General features: G+C 44.4%; 1 protein-coding gene across 2 annotated transcripts in view; it reads left to right on the forward strand.

Moving 5' to 3' along the window:
- The window catches only part of ap3b1a (adaptor related protein complex 3 subunit beta 1a), a 49,807-nt gene extending 42,269 nt beyond the window's left edge, over nt 1-7,538 (forward strand). For both annotated transcript variants that reach the window (XM_068574411.1, XM_068574410.1), the window contains exons 26-27: nt 152-290; nt 6,655-7,538. In XM_068574411.1, the coding sequence (XP_068430512.1) occupies nt 152-290; nt 6,655-6,808 (293 nt within the window). In that variant the 3' untranslated portion in view covers nt 6,809-7,538. The remainder of the gene's footprint in view (nt 1-151; nt 291-6,654) is intronic.
- Nucleotides 7,539-16,937: the final 9,399 nt, after the last annotated feature.

Genomic DNA, 16,937 nt, shown 5'->3' on the forward strand with positions numbered 1-16,937 from the left:
CAGTGGCCAACAAATTCTCTTTTACCTTGTTGCTCAGTCCTCAAAATCTTCTTTTATACCGTAGCGCTTCACGGTGACAGTGTAAACATGTCTGCTGCGTGTTTTAGCTTCTGTTTGTGCGCGTCCGGCTGAACGTTTCGCGTCCCATCAGGTAAGCTGCTGGGCATGAACGAGACCTCTGCAACCGTCACCATGGCAACAGCAAACACCTCCAGGCAGGCCGTCACCCAGCAGGTGCTGTCGGTGGCCAACGTGGGCGTGGTCTCGTCCGGCCCGGACCACCTGCACAGGTGAGCGTCCTCGACCCAGTTACCCTCCAACTCCTCATCTCCATATATATATATATATATATATATATATATAGATATATAGATATATAGATATATATATAGATATATAGATATATAGATATATATAGATATATAGATATATAGATATATATATCTATATAGATATATATATCTATATAGATATATATATCTATATAGATATATATATCGATAGATATAGATTTATAGATATAGATAGATCTATAGATATCTATATCTATATATAGATATAGATATATAGATATCTATATAGATATATGTGTATATAATATTATTTGTAATATAGATATATATTATTATTTATAATATATACATATATATTATAAATAATATTATATATATTATATTATAAATAATGTTATATATATATATATATATATATATATATATTAGAAATAATATTATTATATATATAAATATTAGAAATAATATTATTATATATATAAATATTAGAAATAATATTATTATATATATTAGAAATAATATATATATTATTTATATTATATATAATGACTTCTATTTTATACACTTTTATTGTCTGGGAAAGAAAAGAAATATACAAATAAGAGACAGATGAGTAATACAAAATAAACTGAATGATCTCTGGTGGGAATCATTTGCAAAGACACTGAATAATAATGAAAAGAGCATCTTTATGAATAATGTTTGTCGCCTTCGATCATGTTTTTTTATCGTGAACGCGATATCTCAGGAACTTTCTTCAAGTCTAGAAGATGAAACTTTAATGCTCAAACGTCACTATGGCCATAACTCAATATTTCTTATGCAAATTACGCCAAATTCACACAAATGTCTAAGAGGATAAAAAAAGACGATGACTGGACAGACATGGATGCAAACGGCTACCTGGCTGGTTGCTGCAGGCACGCAAGTCAGACACAAGAATTGCCACAATCCTAGTATTGTAAGATGTGTATTTTCCTATGGATGATACACAATGTGTGTTTTCCAGCGTGCATCAGGGTGGAAGTGCCTCTCTCTCTCAGACATGCCAGGGGAATGCCCCGAGAAGCCTGGCTGTGTAATTGGTGTACACAGAGTGTGCTAATGAGCTTCCTCCTCTGTCACGCACACCCGAACACCTGATAGATAATTACACCTCCCTCTCTCCCTCTGTTTCCTGCTCTGTCTCTCTCCTTCACCTCGCCTCCCCCATCTGTCTCTCTCTCCCTCCGCGCCGCTGTCTCTCCTTCACTTCCTCTTTGTCTCTCTCACGCTCCGTCCTCATCCCTCTCTCTCTCTCTCTCTCTGCGTCCTTTCTCTATCCCCCCCCCCCTTGCTTCCTTTCCTTACGTCGGCTTTGAGCGATGTCGTAAAAAAAGGAAAGGGAGGAAACGTGTAGGAATAAGTAAAGGGACAGGTGGAGGAGGAGAGAGAAAGAGAGGGGGAAGAAGAAGAGGGCGACGGCAGCACAAGGACACAGGAAGCTCGAAGGGAGTGAGTGGAAATCAATGTCGGCCAGCGGGAGAGGCCCGCGTCCAATAAGCCCATACTTCATTCAGAATAACCGATAGCTCAAATGACGCCGCGCTATCAATCTCCCTCCTGCCGCCGTGACGGCGGCGAGAGGAAGACGGTGCTCCGGCGTCGCCCCCGCCGTCTCAGAATAATGAAGACACTGTCTTCCATGTTGTCGGCCGGTGATGACCGGTTCTTCCACGCTGTCCATGGGAGGTCCATTTATTAGAGATGATGGAGGGAGTGGAGGAGGAGTGAGGAGGAAGAGGGAGGAGGAGGAGGTCGTCCTCAGACGTAGCCGGGCAGGTCTGACAGCCTCGTCTTTGAGAATCCGTCGCAAAGATCTCTAAATCCGACTGTTCACGCTCGTGATTTGTCGCCGGTGACGGCACGTGTTCAATAAATGAACCGGTGTGATTATTGTATTATTCAGATTAGAGCTGCTAGCATCATTTAATGAGTCAGTAGAGTTAATCTGCAACAGTTTTTCATCTCTAAACTCTTTGTTTCAACCTCTCAAAGGTCTCTTTCTTCCTTTTCTGTTGCGGTAAACTGATTAGTTAGTCAGACAAAATAAGACCAAAGAAATGAAATGTAGCATTAAATATCGGTTATTATTGTGCTTTAATCTTTATTTACATTTACCTCTCTTTGTATGCAGACTTTGGATCCTAAACTACTCTTATTTAAGGCTCAAACCTATGGTTATATTCACATTGTATTAGTCTGTGGATTCTTTTGTTGATTAGTGTAAGTAAACAAAATGCCCAACGCAGGTTCTCAGAGTCAACAATGATTGCTTTAAATGTCCAAACTGTCAAATATAAAATGTCATACAAAACAGAGAATCCTCACATTTCAGGAGCTGCAACCAGAAAATGTTCCTTCTCTTTGTTGATTAATGACTGAAACAATTAATTGTTGTTGATTAAATTCCTGCCAGTCGACTAATCGTTTTAGCGCCGGTGATTTCAGTCATGGAGGGTTTTTTTGTGTGTTTCTGCTGTGCGTACTTTGAATAACACACACACACTCTCAGAGTGATCGATCTGATCGGATGCACCCACTGAGAGCTTATTGTGGAGGTCACTCGGCATTAAATGTGATGCGCGACCTTCTTTTTCTCCTCTGATCCCTCCGGAGAAAGCGCCCTGTAATCCGGGGTAAAAACCCCCACAAAGCACCTGGGCTTCGGCGCGGTGAGAGTAGAACCACCTGGCTTCAGCGTGCGCATTACCTGTGCTTTAACGCTGACCTCGGGCGCTTTGCGGGGAATAGATTGCGGTATTAGAGGCTCAGTTTGACAAAGCGACAGCCTCCTGCACTCCTCTGCTCTATCAGCAGGGTGCAGCACTGCTTTTCCCAAACAGGCGTCGGTGGGAGGAGGGGAGGGGGGGGGCAGGTTGGTGGGTGTGAGGGGGGAGAGATGGGGGAGGGAGGGGGGATGCCACTGAAACACAGAAATTGATTGCTGGAAAGGAGGATGGCAATAAATCAAGCAGGAAAGCAAATGTAGAAAACGCTGTTCTTGTTTATGTCTAAACAGGCGGAATAGAATAAATGTGCTCTATTTTTCAGTCCGTTTGAAAGCAAATTTGATCGAATTTTGCATGCGTTGCCAATCCTTCTGGTTAGAGCCTAATTTAAGGGGAGGGGGAAAAAAACAACAAACCTGAACCCCTTGATTTATAAGCTACGCTTTCTCTTTACTTTACACTTTGATAGAATTAAATTATGCTTCTCGGAACGCTGTTTTCTCCTCGCTGAAGTTGAATCCTTGTTCCCGTTTAAAATGTAATTGGCCGTCATTTATAAGCTGACTAATTAAACGTCTGCTCTCTTTATTATGGATCGCTTTCCGCAGACAGTGCGGCATATGATCTATCTTCAGATCATACAAAAGAGCGAGCTTGCGGGGATGTGACGTTCCCGTCTCATTTCCCATCAGCCCGCTCGTCCTCCCCGTCTGCCCCCTTTTCTCTCTCGAGTGCGGTCGCTGCAGTTCTGTCCGTATGGCCCGAGCTCTGGAGACGCGTGGAGGGGTTCCTCCTTTCTAATTGGGGCTAATAGCTCTGGCCATCTGCCCGGTCGGAGTCTGCTCGGTCTGGCCTCGCTGACCACTCGGTTGAAGGACACTTGTCCACCTGGCCGAAGACCAGGATCCATCAGTCGTGCGTTTGGCCTCCGCCTTTTCTGTAGAAACATCGTGCGCGAGGAGGTTTTTCCTTCCCTGAACCTCGCTCGAGTGTTTTTGTTAAGTCCTGGATTCTCGGTTGCAGGATCCTCTGCGTCTTGCAGGGGGGGTGAATGTAAAGGTGAAAGCCCACTTTGTGTTCGAGGGGGGTGGAGGGAGGCAGATGGCACACACGGGGCTCTCTGCACTGAGGAGAATCACAGATAATTGGAGAGCGATGCTTAGCCGCCGCCGCCGCCCCGCCGATCGATGCCAATCCGCCCGCTCTAAGTCCAGGGGTTATGCTTTGCTTTTCTTTCCATACGCCGCAATTAATCCAGCGTTTAGCCCAGCATGGGAAGAGTGCAGGGGAATACCAATGACCCGGTTAAGGCCCGCTCGTCCCCTTAATCTGCGCACACCGAAAAAAGATGCCCCGATGTGTTTTTGCGACGTGACGCAGATCCGACGAAAACCCGCAAAAGCCAGAAATATTCAAAGCAAACCGGCTCTTGTTTTTCTTTTCACTCGCTCGTGTTGCAACTCGTGCACAAAAAGCCCAGAGCGGCGTCTCCGGAGACGAAATGAAAGCAGCCTCGGGGTAGTGTTAACTGGCCGAGTAAATGATAGATTTATATCCTAAATCCATTAGCAAAGCCACAGGGAGCACATAGACACCTTAAGCTGCTGACAGCGGAGGGGGCAGAGGGGGGGAGGGGGGGGATGTGTGTTTACACACTAGTTTACACTAGTTTGTTACATGGGAATAAAACATTTCTGCATTAATCCGATTATTTTGCTTCGTGTTTTAAAAGCTGAAGTATGACGAGCGGACGCGTCGTCGATTCCCCACAATTAGTGATCCTGAATTGATGCACAGCCCTCTGAATTATTTAAAGAAGCAAAGAGGTTGGCGTTGTTGAGAGAAATTAATCCTCTTCTTGAATGGCTTGTGTTTCCTGCTGAAGTGGCTAATATTTTAATTAAGCCCGAGGAGGACTCTCTCTCTCCTCCCTGAGAGCTCCCTGATAAACTCCCTTCTCCTCTGTTGATGGTAATTTAGCAGCTCCCCAGAGACCCGCCCAGACACACTGGGTTTGTGAGCCGGCTTTTCATTCTGTGTGTGTGTGTGTGTGTGTGCGCCCTCCCCTCTTTAACGTGTGCGTGCTAATTGGTGGACGTGCTATAGCGCCGCGCAGCACGCCGCTCTTCCCACAGGCCGTCCTGCAGGAGGGGGGGGGGGCTCTTCACAGGCTTTAGTCAGGCCTAAGTGGGGCTCTTTGTGGGCTGTTTGTCAGGCCTAAGCAGGCTGCCATGAGGAGGAGGAGGAGGAGGAGGAAGAGGAGGAGGGGCCTTTGTTGCGGCGATGTCGTGCTAAATGGAGGCAGATGGCTGGGAGTCGACCGCGCGAGGCCTGAAGAGATGCAGAGGGGGCTCCGCTCGGCTCCGGCGCTCCTCAAAGAGGGTCACGCCGGGTCACAGCCCCTGTCTGCCTCTTGTTAGAGCCCTCAATGGGGACCATGTGTGCCCGGGTTCGCCCTCGGTCTGCAGGGACGGTCTCCAAGGAAACACCGGACCAAGGATCCTCCCCGACGGTCCGGAGGGAGCCGGTGGGACGGACGCATGGGAGGGCAGGGGGGGGTCGTCCCATCATACTGGTCCAGAGGCTTCCCACACACTCATAGACCGCCACAGTCCATAAAATAAAAAAAACACCCGGCTAAATACAGTTTGATTGACAGGGAAGGCGTGTCCCGCCCCTCACGGCTCTTTAGTCAGCGGGAATAATGGACTGTCTGTTGCTCGGCGCTCTATTTTTCCTGTCACGTCGTTTTCCTTCTTTTGTCTCGCTCGCTCGTTTAGAGTGATTACGAGGCGAGAGGCGTCGGGACGGTTTGCTAACGGGACGACTTTTCAGGTTCGGGGGGAGAAATGTGAGTTAAGTGTTTGCCGGCCGGGCAACAAGTTCATTTTGAGTTTGTTGTAAGTTACTGATCATCGACCACGTTGCTGCTTTATGCAAGAATAGAACTGTAATCTAATGTACATTTAAAATAAAATAATGAAGTGGGCTTTCAGTCTACAAATACAAATAATAAGATGTGAAATACCCGACACCAACAGGCCCGTCATCATGCCCAGTGAAGAACAATTGTTACCATATCTTTATTATATTTAACTTTAACTTCAACTAAAGGGAATCCATAAACTTGCGTCTGTTGTGTCCAAGTGGAAGCCGTTAAAGGAGCTGCGTTACTTTTTATAAATCTTAAGAAAAAGTGCTTCAATGCTTCCTTTCCTTTCTCCTTTAGCTTAGCATAAAAAACATCTTCACGCAAAGGAAAGTTACCGCAAGAAACTTTCCCTTTTTGTGTTGATTTTGGCGCCCCCATTGTGGACAAACGCGGTACTGCGAGCGCCACCGCTCGCTGTGGAAAAGATGCTGCCACGTCTCCAGCAGGTCTCGTTTACTCGTGAAGGTCCTAAAGACACAAGTCTGTTTCCTAACCAGTTCAACGTTTGGTCTCTTTCCAAAAAAAAAACCTGTTCCTGCAGATAAAACCGTTTTTACCCGGACTATTTCTGTGGTAGAAAGTAGTTCCGTTGCCTTCAGCGCTCAGTGTCAGTCTGTCTTTGTGTGTTTTGTGACCTCGTTCTCTTCCCCACCTGCAGGTTTGCCGGGCGGACGGTCAGCAGCGGCGCTCTGGTCCTGGTCTCGCTGGAGCTGAAGGAGTCCGCCGCCGCGCTGCTCACCATCAACACGGAGAAGAGCGTCATGGCGTCCATGTTGCTCCGAGACCTCAAACAAGCCCTCGCCTTGGCGTAGAGACCCTCCCGCTCCTTCCCTTTAGTAAAAGGTAAAAGGGAACCACACTTCATCCAAGAGTTCACACATTTTATCTCTGTGGTTGAGGAACACTTTTAATCCGAAATACAGAAATACTCGCGTCCCTCACGGAGAATAAAACTGGAATAATTATGGTACCTGGTAATTTGGAAAAGACCGTCTTGAATCACAGGGATAACTTTGTGGAAGCCTTTATGTGAAGTGGTGAACCCCTTTTAAAAACACACAGAGGGCATGAAAGAATAGATTTTTAACACGTGACCTTTACCTTTTCCTTTTTTATAAGTCGCTCCCCATCCAGTCACCTGGTCGTGCACCTCGGCGGGCGCCAGCCGCACGACTCGCCGTCTCTTTTTCTGACCGGACGCTTTTACGTACAAAACAGTTGTACGCACATTTTTTTGGGAGAAAGAGTACATCGCTGCCAAGTCGTCCGAAGCCGAGCGGCGTCGCGTCGACGGACTTTAGTGCCTAGAAGTGGAGGAAAAAAGGATTATCAACCTTGAAATTTGGATCTCGTTGCGTGATGAACGCCAAACGAGCCGCTGTCCCCGATTCTACATTCCTACCTTCACTTCACTGCCCCTCCAAAAGAAAACCCCACACGTTTGTTAAAGTGCCTTCTACACGAGAATAATGTTATTTAGAAAACCAAAAACATATATGTTAGACTTAAATCAACAAGGTCTTTTTATTTGTACCGTTTTGCCTGAACAATAAAAAGTGAATTTATTAAAATGAATAAATATTTGTCTCTTTAAATATCCACATATATGTATTCACACACACTCAGTATATATATATATATATACATATATATATGTGTATATATATGTATGTATATTTTAGCTGACAGTGTCTCCAACACGCTGTGATTTATCGTCATTTACAGGAACGTGGCTGAAACACAACATGGTTAATGATGAGCGCTGCTAATTGGCAGGAGGAGCTGCGTCCCATGCACTCATGACATCATGATTTTGATGAATCTGTCGCTCCACCTGCCAACATATGCTCCCTACCCGTCTCCTCTCATTGCCCCGGCCCGGTGCGTTTCCTTTTAAAGCGTCAGTAGGTCTTTGGGCTCGTTAGTTCACGATTCTCCGCAAACATCCTGAAGGTGAAAGTGTGAATAAAATAGATCGCCGTGGAATAACGAGCTCGTGTAAACCACAATGAATACGACGTGTGAATCTGCCAACGAGCATCCTGTAAATTCAAACGTTGTTTTAATTCCAGAACTGATTCACGAGTCTCACAAACACAAATGTCTCATCAGTGGAGCAGGAATATGAAGCCGCTGCTGGTTTTATTCGCTTGTTTTTTTACATTTGAGTCACGCGGCTAAGCGGGAAAATAAATACGGAGCGATCTTTGAAAAAAAAAAAAAACCCAGATCAACGCTTCCTGCTGTCGGAAAATCATTCCCAGACTTTATCTGAATGGATAAAATGCTGCAAAATAACAATGTTCACCCCTCAAGGTGGGCTGGTAGTGCAGGTAGTCAGACACATGTCAAAGAAATAAGTAAAATATTAAATGAATTCGACGTTGAAACTCTTGTAAACAATTTAATTTGGCTGGAACACATTTTATATCTTCGAAACTTCCTGTTTCTAAAGCATCTAAAACACATAAATTGTGCTAAAATTGTCCCTCTATCAGCGCTGCGACAGCTCGTGGATCTTTTTGCGTTTCACATGCACAATGACGTCATTTTCACGTCGTCGACAAGAACCAGAATAAAAATATATTTTCTAATCACTTGTAGAGGATTCTGTTCATTTAAACACAAAACTTAAAGAGTAGAAATATTTGTATCTGCGCAGCCAGACGTATATATTTCTTAAAAATAAACACTGACATAGGGGAAATGATATCTGCCCCCGACCCCTGCTGTACACTTATATTTAAAAGTCATAACCATGTGTGTGTAGCTGCTGCAGAGCTTGTTATACGAGTGTGAGCGGCACACACGAGCAGGAGCTCTGCTTCCTCTTGACGCAGCGAGAATGACGAGTAAAAACGTTTTCATGCACGCGGAGGTTTCTTGTTTTTTAGCGAACTTAAAGAGCCGACCCGCCGCCCGACGACAGCCACGCCGAGCCGCCCGTCGAGGAAGTAAAGTTGTGCAGACGGACGTGATGTGTTGCAGCTCTGAGCAGCTCTGCGTCTGGCTGTCTTCTCCGGCTCATAAATAGCGTCTCTCTGAGGGCCGCGGTGAACACCTGTTAGCTCATCTGTCACAGGAGCTCCACTCGCATCCATCACCTCTCCCTCTGTACTCATTCCCTCAGCCAGCTGTTCCCATCTCACACACACACACACACACACACACACACACACACACACATCATCCTGATCCACTGCCACATGGATGGTTTTCAAACTTATTTACACGTTCTACAAGCTCCACTCACTGTTTTTAACTATTTTAAGGCTTTGATGCAGAGAAACATCTGGACCCCTCAGAGACAAACATACATCACACGTTCCGCATTAAAATAAACCGATAAGAAAGACGCGAGTAAGAGCCGACAGATGCTTTTTTCATGTTTAGCAGCTATAATGTTCTTAAGGCCTTTTTGCACCGGAGGAGAAAAAAAAGCGAAATATTCACAGCAAAATGTTGCGTTTAAATGTTTTATTGATGGATTTAAATGTGTGACAGTTTGCAGCCAGAGGACCAACTGAGCTGCACTACTCTGAAATACTGGAAGCCGTTTAATTGAGTTTCTTCTGGCGAACAGTTACACACAAAGTACACACAATACTTCATGACCCTGCAAAGCTAACCGTCAGCGCTCCGTTGTTCTTTGTGTTTAGCGCAAATTAGCAAAAAAACGTACTCAACACAAGGGTGTCCTCGTGCCGATAGATGCACAGAGGGTGTGTGTGTCTGTCTCTGCGTATGTGTGTGTGTCGGTCTGTGTGTGTGCGATCCATCTCCCGGTGTTGGCACCCGCTGTAATAGGCTCTGGGGAGGGAATGAGAGCGCAGGGTGCTGCCTCTCTTCCCCTTCACCTCTCCCAGTGACAGCTTGATTTCTTTCCCTCTCTGGGCTGCAGCACAGCGACATGATGGGATGTTCAGTTGGTCTTATGTGCCTGTGTTTGAGGGGAGGAGAGAGAGGGAGTGGATGGAGGGGACGGCGAGGGTGGAGGAGGGGGGTGAAGCCGAGGATCCCCAGCTGAGGAAACGCCTGTCTGACCTCAGCGCCGAGAGCAACTTCTCATTAGCCGGCGCGTCTCTGATCAGCACCTCGGAGCCACAGACCTGCCACGCTGAGAAGTTATGGATTTCCTGCGTTTATTAGGACGGATTTTTACTTTCACCCCCCCCCACGTACGATAAAGCGCTGTCGGTGACGCGGCATGGGAACGGCGGTCACGTGATCTCTCACGAACCAACCAGATACTCGGCTTCACGTGGAAATGTTACGCGTCGCCTCGAAGCAGAACGTTGTATTTAAATCTCAAGCTTTGCTCTCAATTCCAAAAATTGCTCTCACAAAAAAAAAAAAAAAAACGCTCTCCAAAAAAAATATGTTCTCAAATTAAAAAAATACTTTAAAAACTAAAATTTGCTCCAAAACAAAAAACTCTTTCAAAAACAATGTTCTCTCAAAATTAAAAACTGTAGTCTCAATCCAAAAAATTACAAGTTTTGAGAGGATTTAGGATTTTTTTTGAGAGCTTTTTTTCGAGAAAGACAAAAAAAATTTTAGCGAATTGTTTTTGAGAGAATTTTTTTTTTTTTTTTTTGGAGAGAGAATTTTTTTGGAGAGAGCATTTTTTTTTTTTTTTTTTTTTTTTTTAAATTGAGGGCAAAGATTTGGAGATAATTTACTCACAGACAAGACATTTGCTCGGGTAAAAAAAAAGACACAAACCTACCTTCACACCGCCGCTAAATTCACAAGAAGCTGAGCGATTGCATGGATGACGTATTCATGTCGGCCATCACAGCCAATAGGATTCATCCATTTAATTAGGGCCCGGTAGAATTCTAGAATTCCAAAAATTCCATTCTAGAGTTACAGAATGGAATTCTCGAATTCTAAAATTCCATTCTAGAATCCTAGAACTATTATTTATTTTGTCCGTAAAGCGCGTCTGAGGGCAGAGGGGTCATTTGAAGGTGCTTCATAACTAACATTCATCCCACATGAAACCAAAAACATCCTTCAGAGAGTTCAGGGACTATTTCTTTGGCTTTTCTTTTTTTCCTCTTTTTATAAACTGTTTGCTCCGCCTGCTCAACGATCACGCTTCCTCTCTTAATACTGATTAAGGGCCAATAAATAATCACACCGACTGACCATTTTACAAGCCGCTAACGCCGCTAATCTTCCGAGGCCGCGGCTCCCCCTCGCCGAGCTAAACGCGCCTCACTTAAAAAAAAAACCCAGACCTGCGAAGCTAATGGAGAAGATGCTACGACCATCTGAAGGGAAAAGGTGTCATAAGCGCACAAATACGATTTCTCCCCCCAAAACAATCTCAGAGTAACTCCAGCAGACCCGTGGGAACAGTAATTGTAGTGATTATGCTCAGATTGATGCTTCACAGCTATTCCTGTTTCTCCTGTATTGTAATTACATTTTTTTCTTCTTCTTCTTCCTCCGACTGAAGTTTCTTTTTAAATGCTTCTTCGGAGCAGGGAGACTAATGACTCCATGTTTCCCCACTGAAATGTTCAATCAGCGGCTCATTAGAGGGACAGACACATTCAGCTCTGCTGATTTGATTTTTCACTTTCCTTTTTCTTTTTTTCTTCCCGGTGTCCAACGTTTATCAATCTGCAGCGGCGGAGGAGACGAGGTTCATGTCTCCAGCTCTGCGGTTAAACATCTCCTCGCTGGCACGAGGGTGAATCCCTGACATTTTTGCGATAATAAAGTATAAATCATTAGCTTTAAATGTGGCGTTAGACTCTTGTGGATCTGCTCTGTCACTCAAAGAGAAAGGAAAGCAAAGAAAAACAACTTCAAATCCTTTAAGAGGCTTTCACCGCATTGTTTACCTCCCCTTTTTTTTTAAAGAGGCCATCTTGCAGGTGCATTTAACAATTGACTCATGCTTATGTTTCTCCCAAAGTGAAAGCACAAAAGAGCATTTATGGTCAACACCCACCGCCAGCCTTTAATTAGCGTTTGATTGCACTTTAAAAAACACTCAAGTGCATTAAAAAGTGATCACGCGCTGAAAAAAAGAAAAGAAAATGGGAGATGGGCTTCATTAATAGTGACTAGAGGAGGTGAAGAGAAAAAAGAAAAGCTTCCCAGCTTCCTCCGCGCCCGCCGCCGTGATTTATTTGCGATACAGATGCCGAGCTGTTTGTTGACGGGTTGAAACGAGTTAATGTAAGTTAATAAGTTAAAAGGGGTGAGGAGGAGGTGAGTGCTGGTAAAGTGCTCCGGAGGCCCATTCGCCGCCAATTTGGCCGCCATAAAGCGCCGCACTAAAACAGACTCCCCCTGACATAGTGGCGTATTAGTGCTGCGAAGAAAAGACACATAAACCTCAGCGATGCACACGCACACACACACACACACGCACACACACACACACTCCTAATGAAGACCTGTATGTGACGAGCAGAGTGCTGCAGCCTCGCGGCCTGCAGACACTTTGCGTCGCCTCCGGCTTCTTTCAATGATCATAAAAGCCAGAGCGGAGTCTGGAAATCAGAGAAGTGTCTCTCTCTCTTTCTCTCCCTCTCTCTTTCTCTCCCTCTCTCTGCCTCTTTGTCTCTTTATTTCTTGTTCTACCTCTCTGTCTGTTTCTATATTTCTCTCTGTCTCTTTCTCTCCCTCGCTCTCTCTTTCTTTCTCTTTCTCTCCCTCTCTATTTCTCTTTGTCTATCTTTCTTGTTCTACCTCTCTCTCTCTCTCTCTCTCTCTCTCTCTCTCTCTCTCTCTCTCTCTCTCTCTCTATCTGTGTTCATGTCTCTCTCTCTCCATCTCTCCCCCTCTCTTTTTCTTTACGTCTCTCTCTCCCCCCCCCATCTATTGTTTGTTTGTCTGTAAATTCAATATATATATATATATATATATATATATATATATATATATATATATATATATATATATATATATATATATATATATTGGTCATTTCAGAGTCGCCTCGTTGAGCTTTTGGACATTTTGACCGTGAGATTGTGGATTTATCTCCATTTTCTGATTCATGGACCAAATAATCCACCAGATGAAGACGATCATTTATTAAAATAGTTCATCTCTCTCATATTTGAGTCCATCATTAATACTGATGCATCGATTATACAGCAGCATGTAAACTGGAGCTAGAACTACTTTCTTTGCTTTTTTTAAGAACTTTTCCAGATGGAAAAACTGGTCGTGACAACCTTTTGGTCAGGAGGTTTGAACCAAAGATACTGACTAAATGAAACACTTATTTTATGTTTAAATGAAACATTGGAGAAGTTTGCAGGTGAAGCTGTGAAGAACCAGAGAGCCAAGTGGTTCAATCTTTAGTAGCGTTGGGTTTTATCAACGTTTATCCAAATAATCCCAGAAGATTTGGATCCTCAACCATTGTTAAGACGTCGGGCTCTGGTTAAGTTTAAAGACTTCATCTCTGGTTTGAGGCTTTAAAGACACTGACAGATGCTCAGTAACACTTCATTGTTCTGTGGACTCACATGTTTCTTTATCCAGTTTGTTCAGTGAGAACTTGTTCTTCCTTCAGTCAGTGAACGCAGCATCTTTGACTTTTGACTATCGGCGTCAAAAGTACTACTTGTGTAACTGTGAGGAAGAGGAGGAAGAGGAGGAGCTAGGAAGCACAGCTGTAGAGAGCATTGAACCTCCTCCTCCTCCTCCTCTTGAGGGCGCTTAATTAACCCCTGGCAGGTCGGCCATGCAGGGTTTGTTTTTTATTTATCCGGCAGCTCTTCGGTCGCTTTTTTGACGTCACAAAACGCGCCTCCCCGATTTTTAAATGCGCATCTAATTTCCACGCAGCCGCCTCTTTAGCGCACGCGAGAAAAGAAATCGAGGCGGCGCTCCAAATCCCCCAAATCCAGCATGTAATCCCCCCACGCCCATCCACCCTGCACCCCCCCAGAGACAGACCGCCTTTGAGAGGGGGGCCCCCCGGGGTCGAGCCCGCGGAGTCACTTTTGGGGAGTTAAATGCTCTGGAAAGATCCTTTTGTTTGCGCCACGCACACAGCGGCGCTCCTTTGAGGCGACCTCAATAGAAAAGCCACCGGCCTTTAATTGGAGCAGTTGTCATATGGAAATATTTGAATAGAGATCGTGTGCAGCACTTCACCCAAATCCACTGGCGGGCCGGAGGAGAGGCGGAGGGATTAGATAAATGGACTCCAATCAGCCAATTAGCACTCTGACCGGCTCGGGGAACATGGTGGTTTCCATGTGAAAAGGGGTCGTGAGCCCCTTTTTATTTTTGTCACATCGGTTCAACCAGACGTGTCATAATACTGAGGGGGATTACACGAGAGGAGGCGGTAATCCTGCTGGGCTTAACGCCGCCGACGTGTTTGAGTTCTGCAGCGCGGCTTTGAATATTTGGCACAGAAGCGGAGAAAGAGTTTGAAAGTGTTTTTCCTCTGAGAGTCCAGCGTCACGTGATAACTTAACGCGCAGACAGTCTGAACCGCGTCAAATAACTGGTGAGGTTCAGGAAAAGATGTGAAATTATTAATTAGGCTTTAGCTCCTGGTTTGGGTTAAAATAACTACGAAGTCTCTGGCTAAAGAACGAGCTGTGAAATTATGAATTTTCCCACAAATGAACAGTTTTGAGTGAAATTTTAGAGAGTTTTGTACACATTTGTTATATATAATGCAGGTTAACATGACACACACACAGTAATCAGATTAACACAACTGAGTAAACTACATTGTCGTAATCAGGGTTTTATGAGTTGAAATGAACTAAGAAATTTAAGTTGATTTAAATAAGTTATCACGATATGATGTAATCAGGATACAAATTCCATTGAAAGATGATAAAACATCACATTTAATACTGTTTATTTTAACAGATTACCTGAGCTGGTTATTATCAATATATGTTATGGATCACGATATCTCGATATACGATTGAATCAGGACACAATTCCATTGAAAGATGAAACTTTATAAACATTAAATTATCTCCTCAAACATGTGAAACCGTTTCTTTGATCTGCATATTCATAACTGATAAAATGAGGGGGGGGGGGCTTCATCTCATGGAAGATGCTTCCAGTGTGTGTGCGTGTGTGTGTGTGTGTGTGTGTGTGTGTGTGTGTGTGTGTGGAGGTGAGAGGGGGGGAGGGTGGAGGCTGACAAGGTTACACGCTGCATTTGTTTTGTTTTTTAGTTTGGCATCCCTAATCATGGCGTTTCCAATCGTGTGATTTATGTCCGCCGTCCCAACGCGCGCCGTGATTACGGCGCCGGGCGGCGGGCGAACAGGGGGAGTAAACGGGCCTTTTATTTATCACCGGTGCCACAGCCCTCCGGAGCGGAAGAGCGCGCTCCCAAATTGAAATATAGCGGAGTTTACTCTCCTGATTAGGACTCTCTCTCTCTCTTTCTCTCTCTTTCTCTCTCCTCCTCCCATCACACTGACACTCTGACACCTAATTGCGTTGGATTAATGTGGCCCTCCCTGACAGCGACGCTTCACACCCAAAACCAGGGCTTGATATCTGAATATGGAGTTGATTGCTGTCACGTTTGTATTTTTTGAGAGGAGGTTTTATCAGTTATGAATATGCGGATCGAGGAGATAATTCAATGTTTATAAAGTAAAATTATGTCCTGATTCAATCGTATATCGCGATCCATAACATATATTGATAATAACCAGCTCTGTTAAATCGGCTAAGTTGCTCAAATAAACGTTATTAAATGTGATGTTTGATCATCTTTCAATGGAATTTGTATCCTGATTACATGATATCGTGATAACTTATTTAAATCAACTTAATTTCTTAGTTCATTTCAGCTCATAAAACCTTGATTACGACAATGTAGTTATATTAAGTTCATGTTGTCGGGCTGAAAGGAACACAAACTTTCCTTCATGCAACTAAATACAAATGTCCATCAGCTGACAAAAAAGATGCAAATTATCTACAAACACAGGGAGGAATGCAATGTAGAACTTAATTAAACATGTAAATGCTCATTACAGGGGCGCAGAGATAAAAGTAGTCTGATATGATTAAGTTTGCTGTGACAGAAACATGTTTTCTTTCTTTAACATTCACTGGATGAACGGCTTCATTTTAAATCTTGTTTAAATCACATAAACACTAATATTCTGTCAACAGGTAAATAAATAAATAAATAAAAGTTATTTCCCAAAACAGTTCATTACTGTTTTTATATTGAATGAGCGGGAGGGAATTGTGCATTTGTTGCGGACTATTTTCAGCGGCGGATGAATCCAAATTTGGTGCTTTAATGGAGCTCTGAGTTCAAATAAACGTGTGTGTGTGTGTGTGTGTGTGTTCGTGGTGATGAAGGAACAACAATGAGGCTCTTTTTTTCTTTTAAACGGAGTCAACAGCTCCGAAGAAGAAGAGATTTTGTTTTGTTTGATTTTGTGTTGAAAACCGTCTCTTCTCACCAGAGAGGCTCATGGGAAGTTAAGCTCCGGTTACCTGTAAATGTTTGCTTTTTAAAGAAAGAAAAGGTGACCCCTCCTCCCGTGAGACGCAGGAAGCCCTTAACCCTGAACGAATGTGTGTGTGTAGCGTGTGTGTACCTGCGCGCGCGCTCACCTGAGCGTCCCCGTGCACGCGCCTCCACAAAGCCCCGGCGGGCTGTGACCTTTACTATAATTCATCTCGCGGCGCGCTGATAGCGGGGCCCTTCACAGGCCGATAATTTGATTACTATAACATCTGTAACATCAATAATGTCCGATGAGATTGTTTTGCGCAACCAAACATGCAAGAGGCCATAAAGGATTGTTGTGGCGGAGGCGGCGTGTCACGACATTTAACCGCGCGCAGTCAGCGTGGCCTGTTCGCGAGAGGATGATGATGATGATGGTGGTGGTGGTGGTGGTGGTGATGTATAGCCTGTAATAAGAGTTGGAATCACCTTTACGCACGACG

Source organism: Clinocottus analis, unplaced genomic scaffold (assembly GCF_023055335.1).
Source record: "Clinocottus analis isolate CAN_PGR_092001 unplaced genomic scaffold, fCliAna1.0.p SCAF_13, whole genome shotgun sequence".
NCBI classification, from domain to species: Eukaryota; Metazoa; Chordata; class Actinopteri; order Perciformes; family Cottidae; genus Clinocottus; species Clinocottus analis.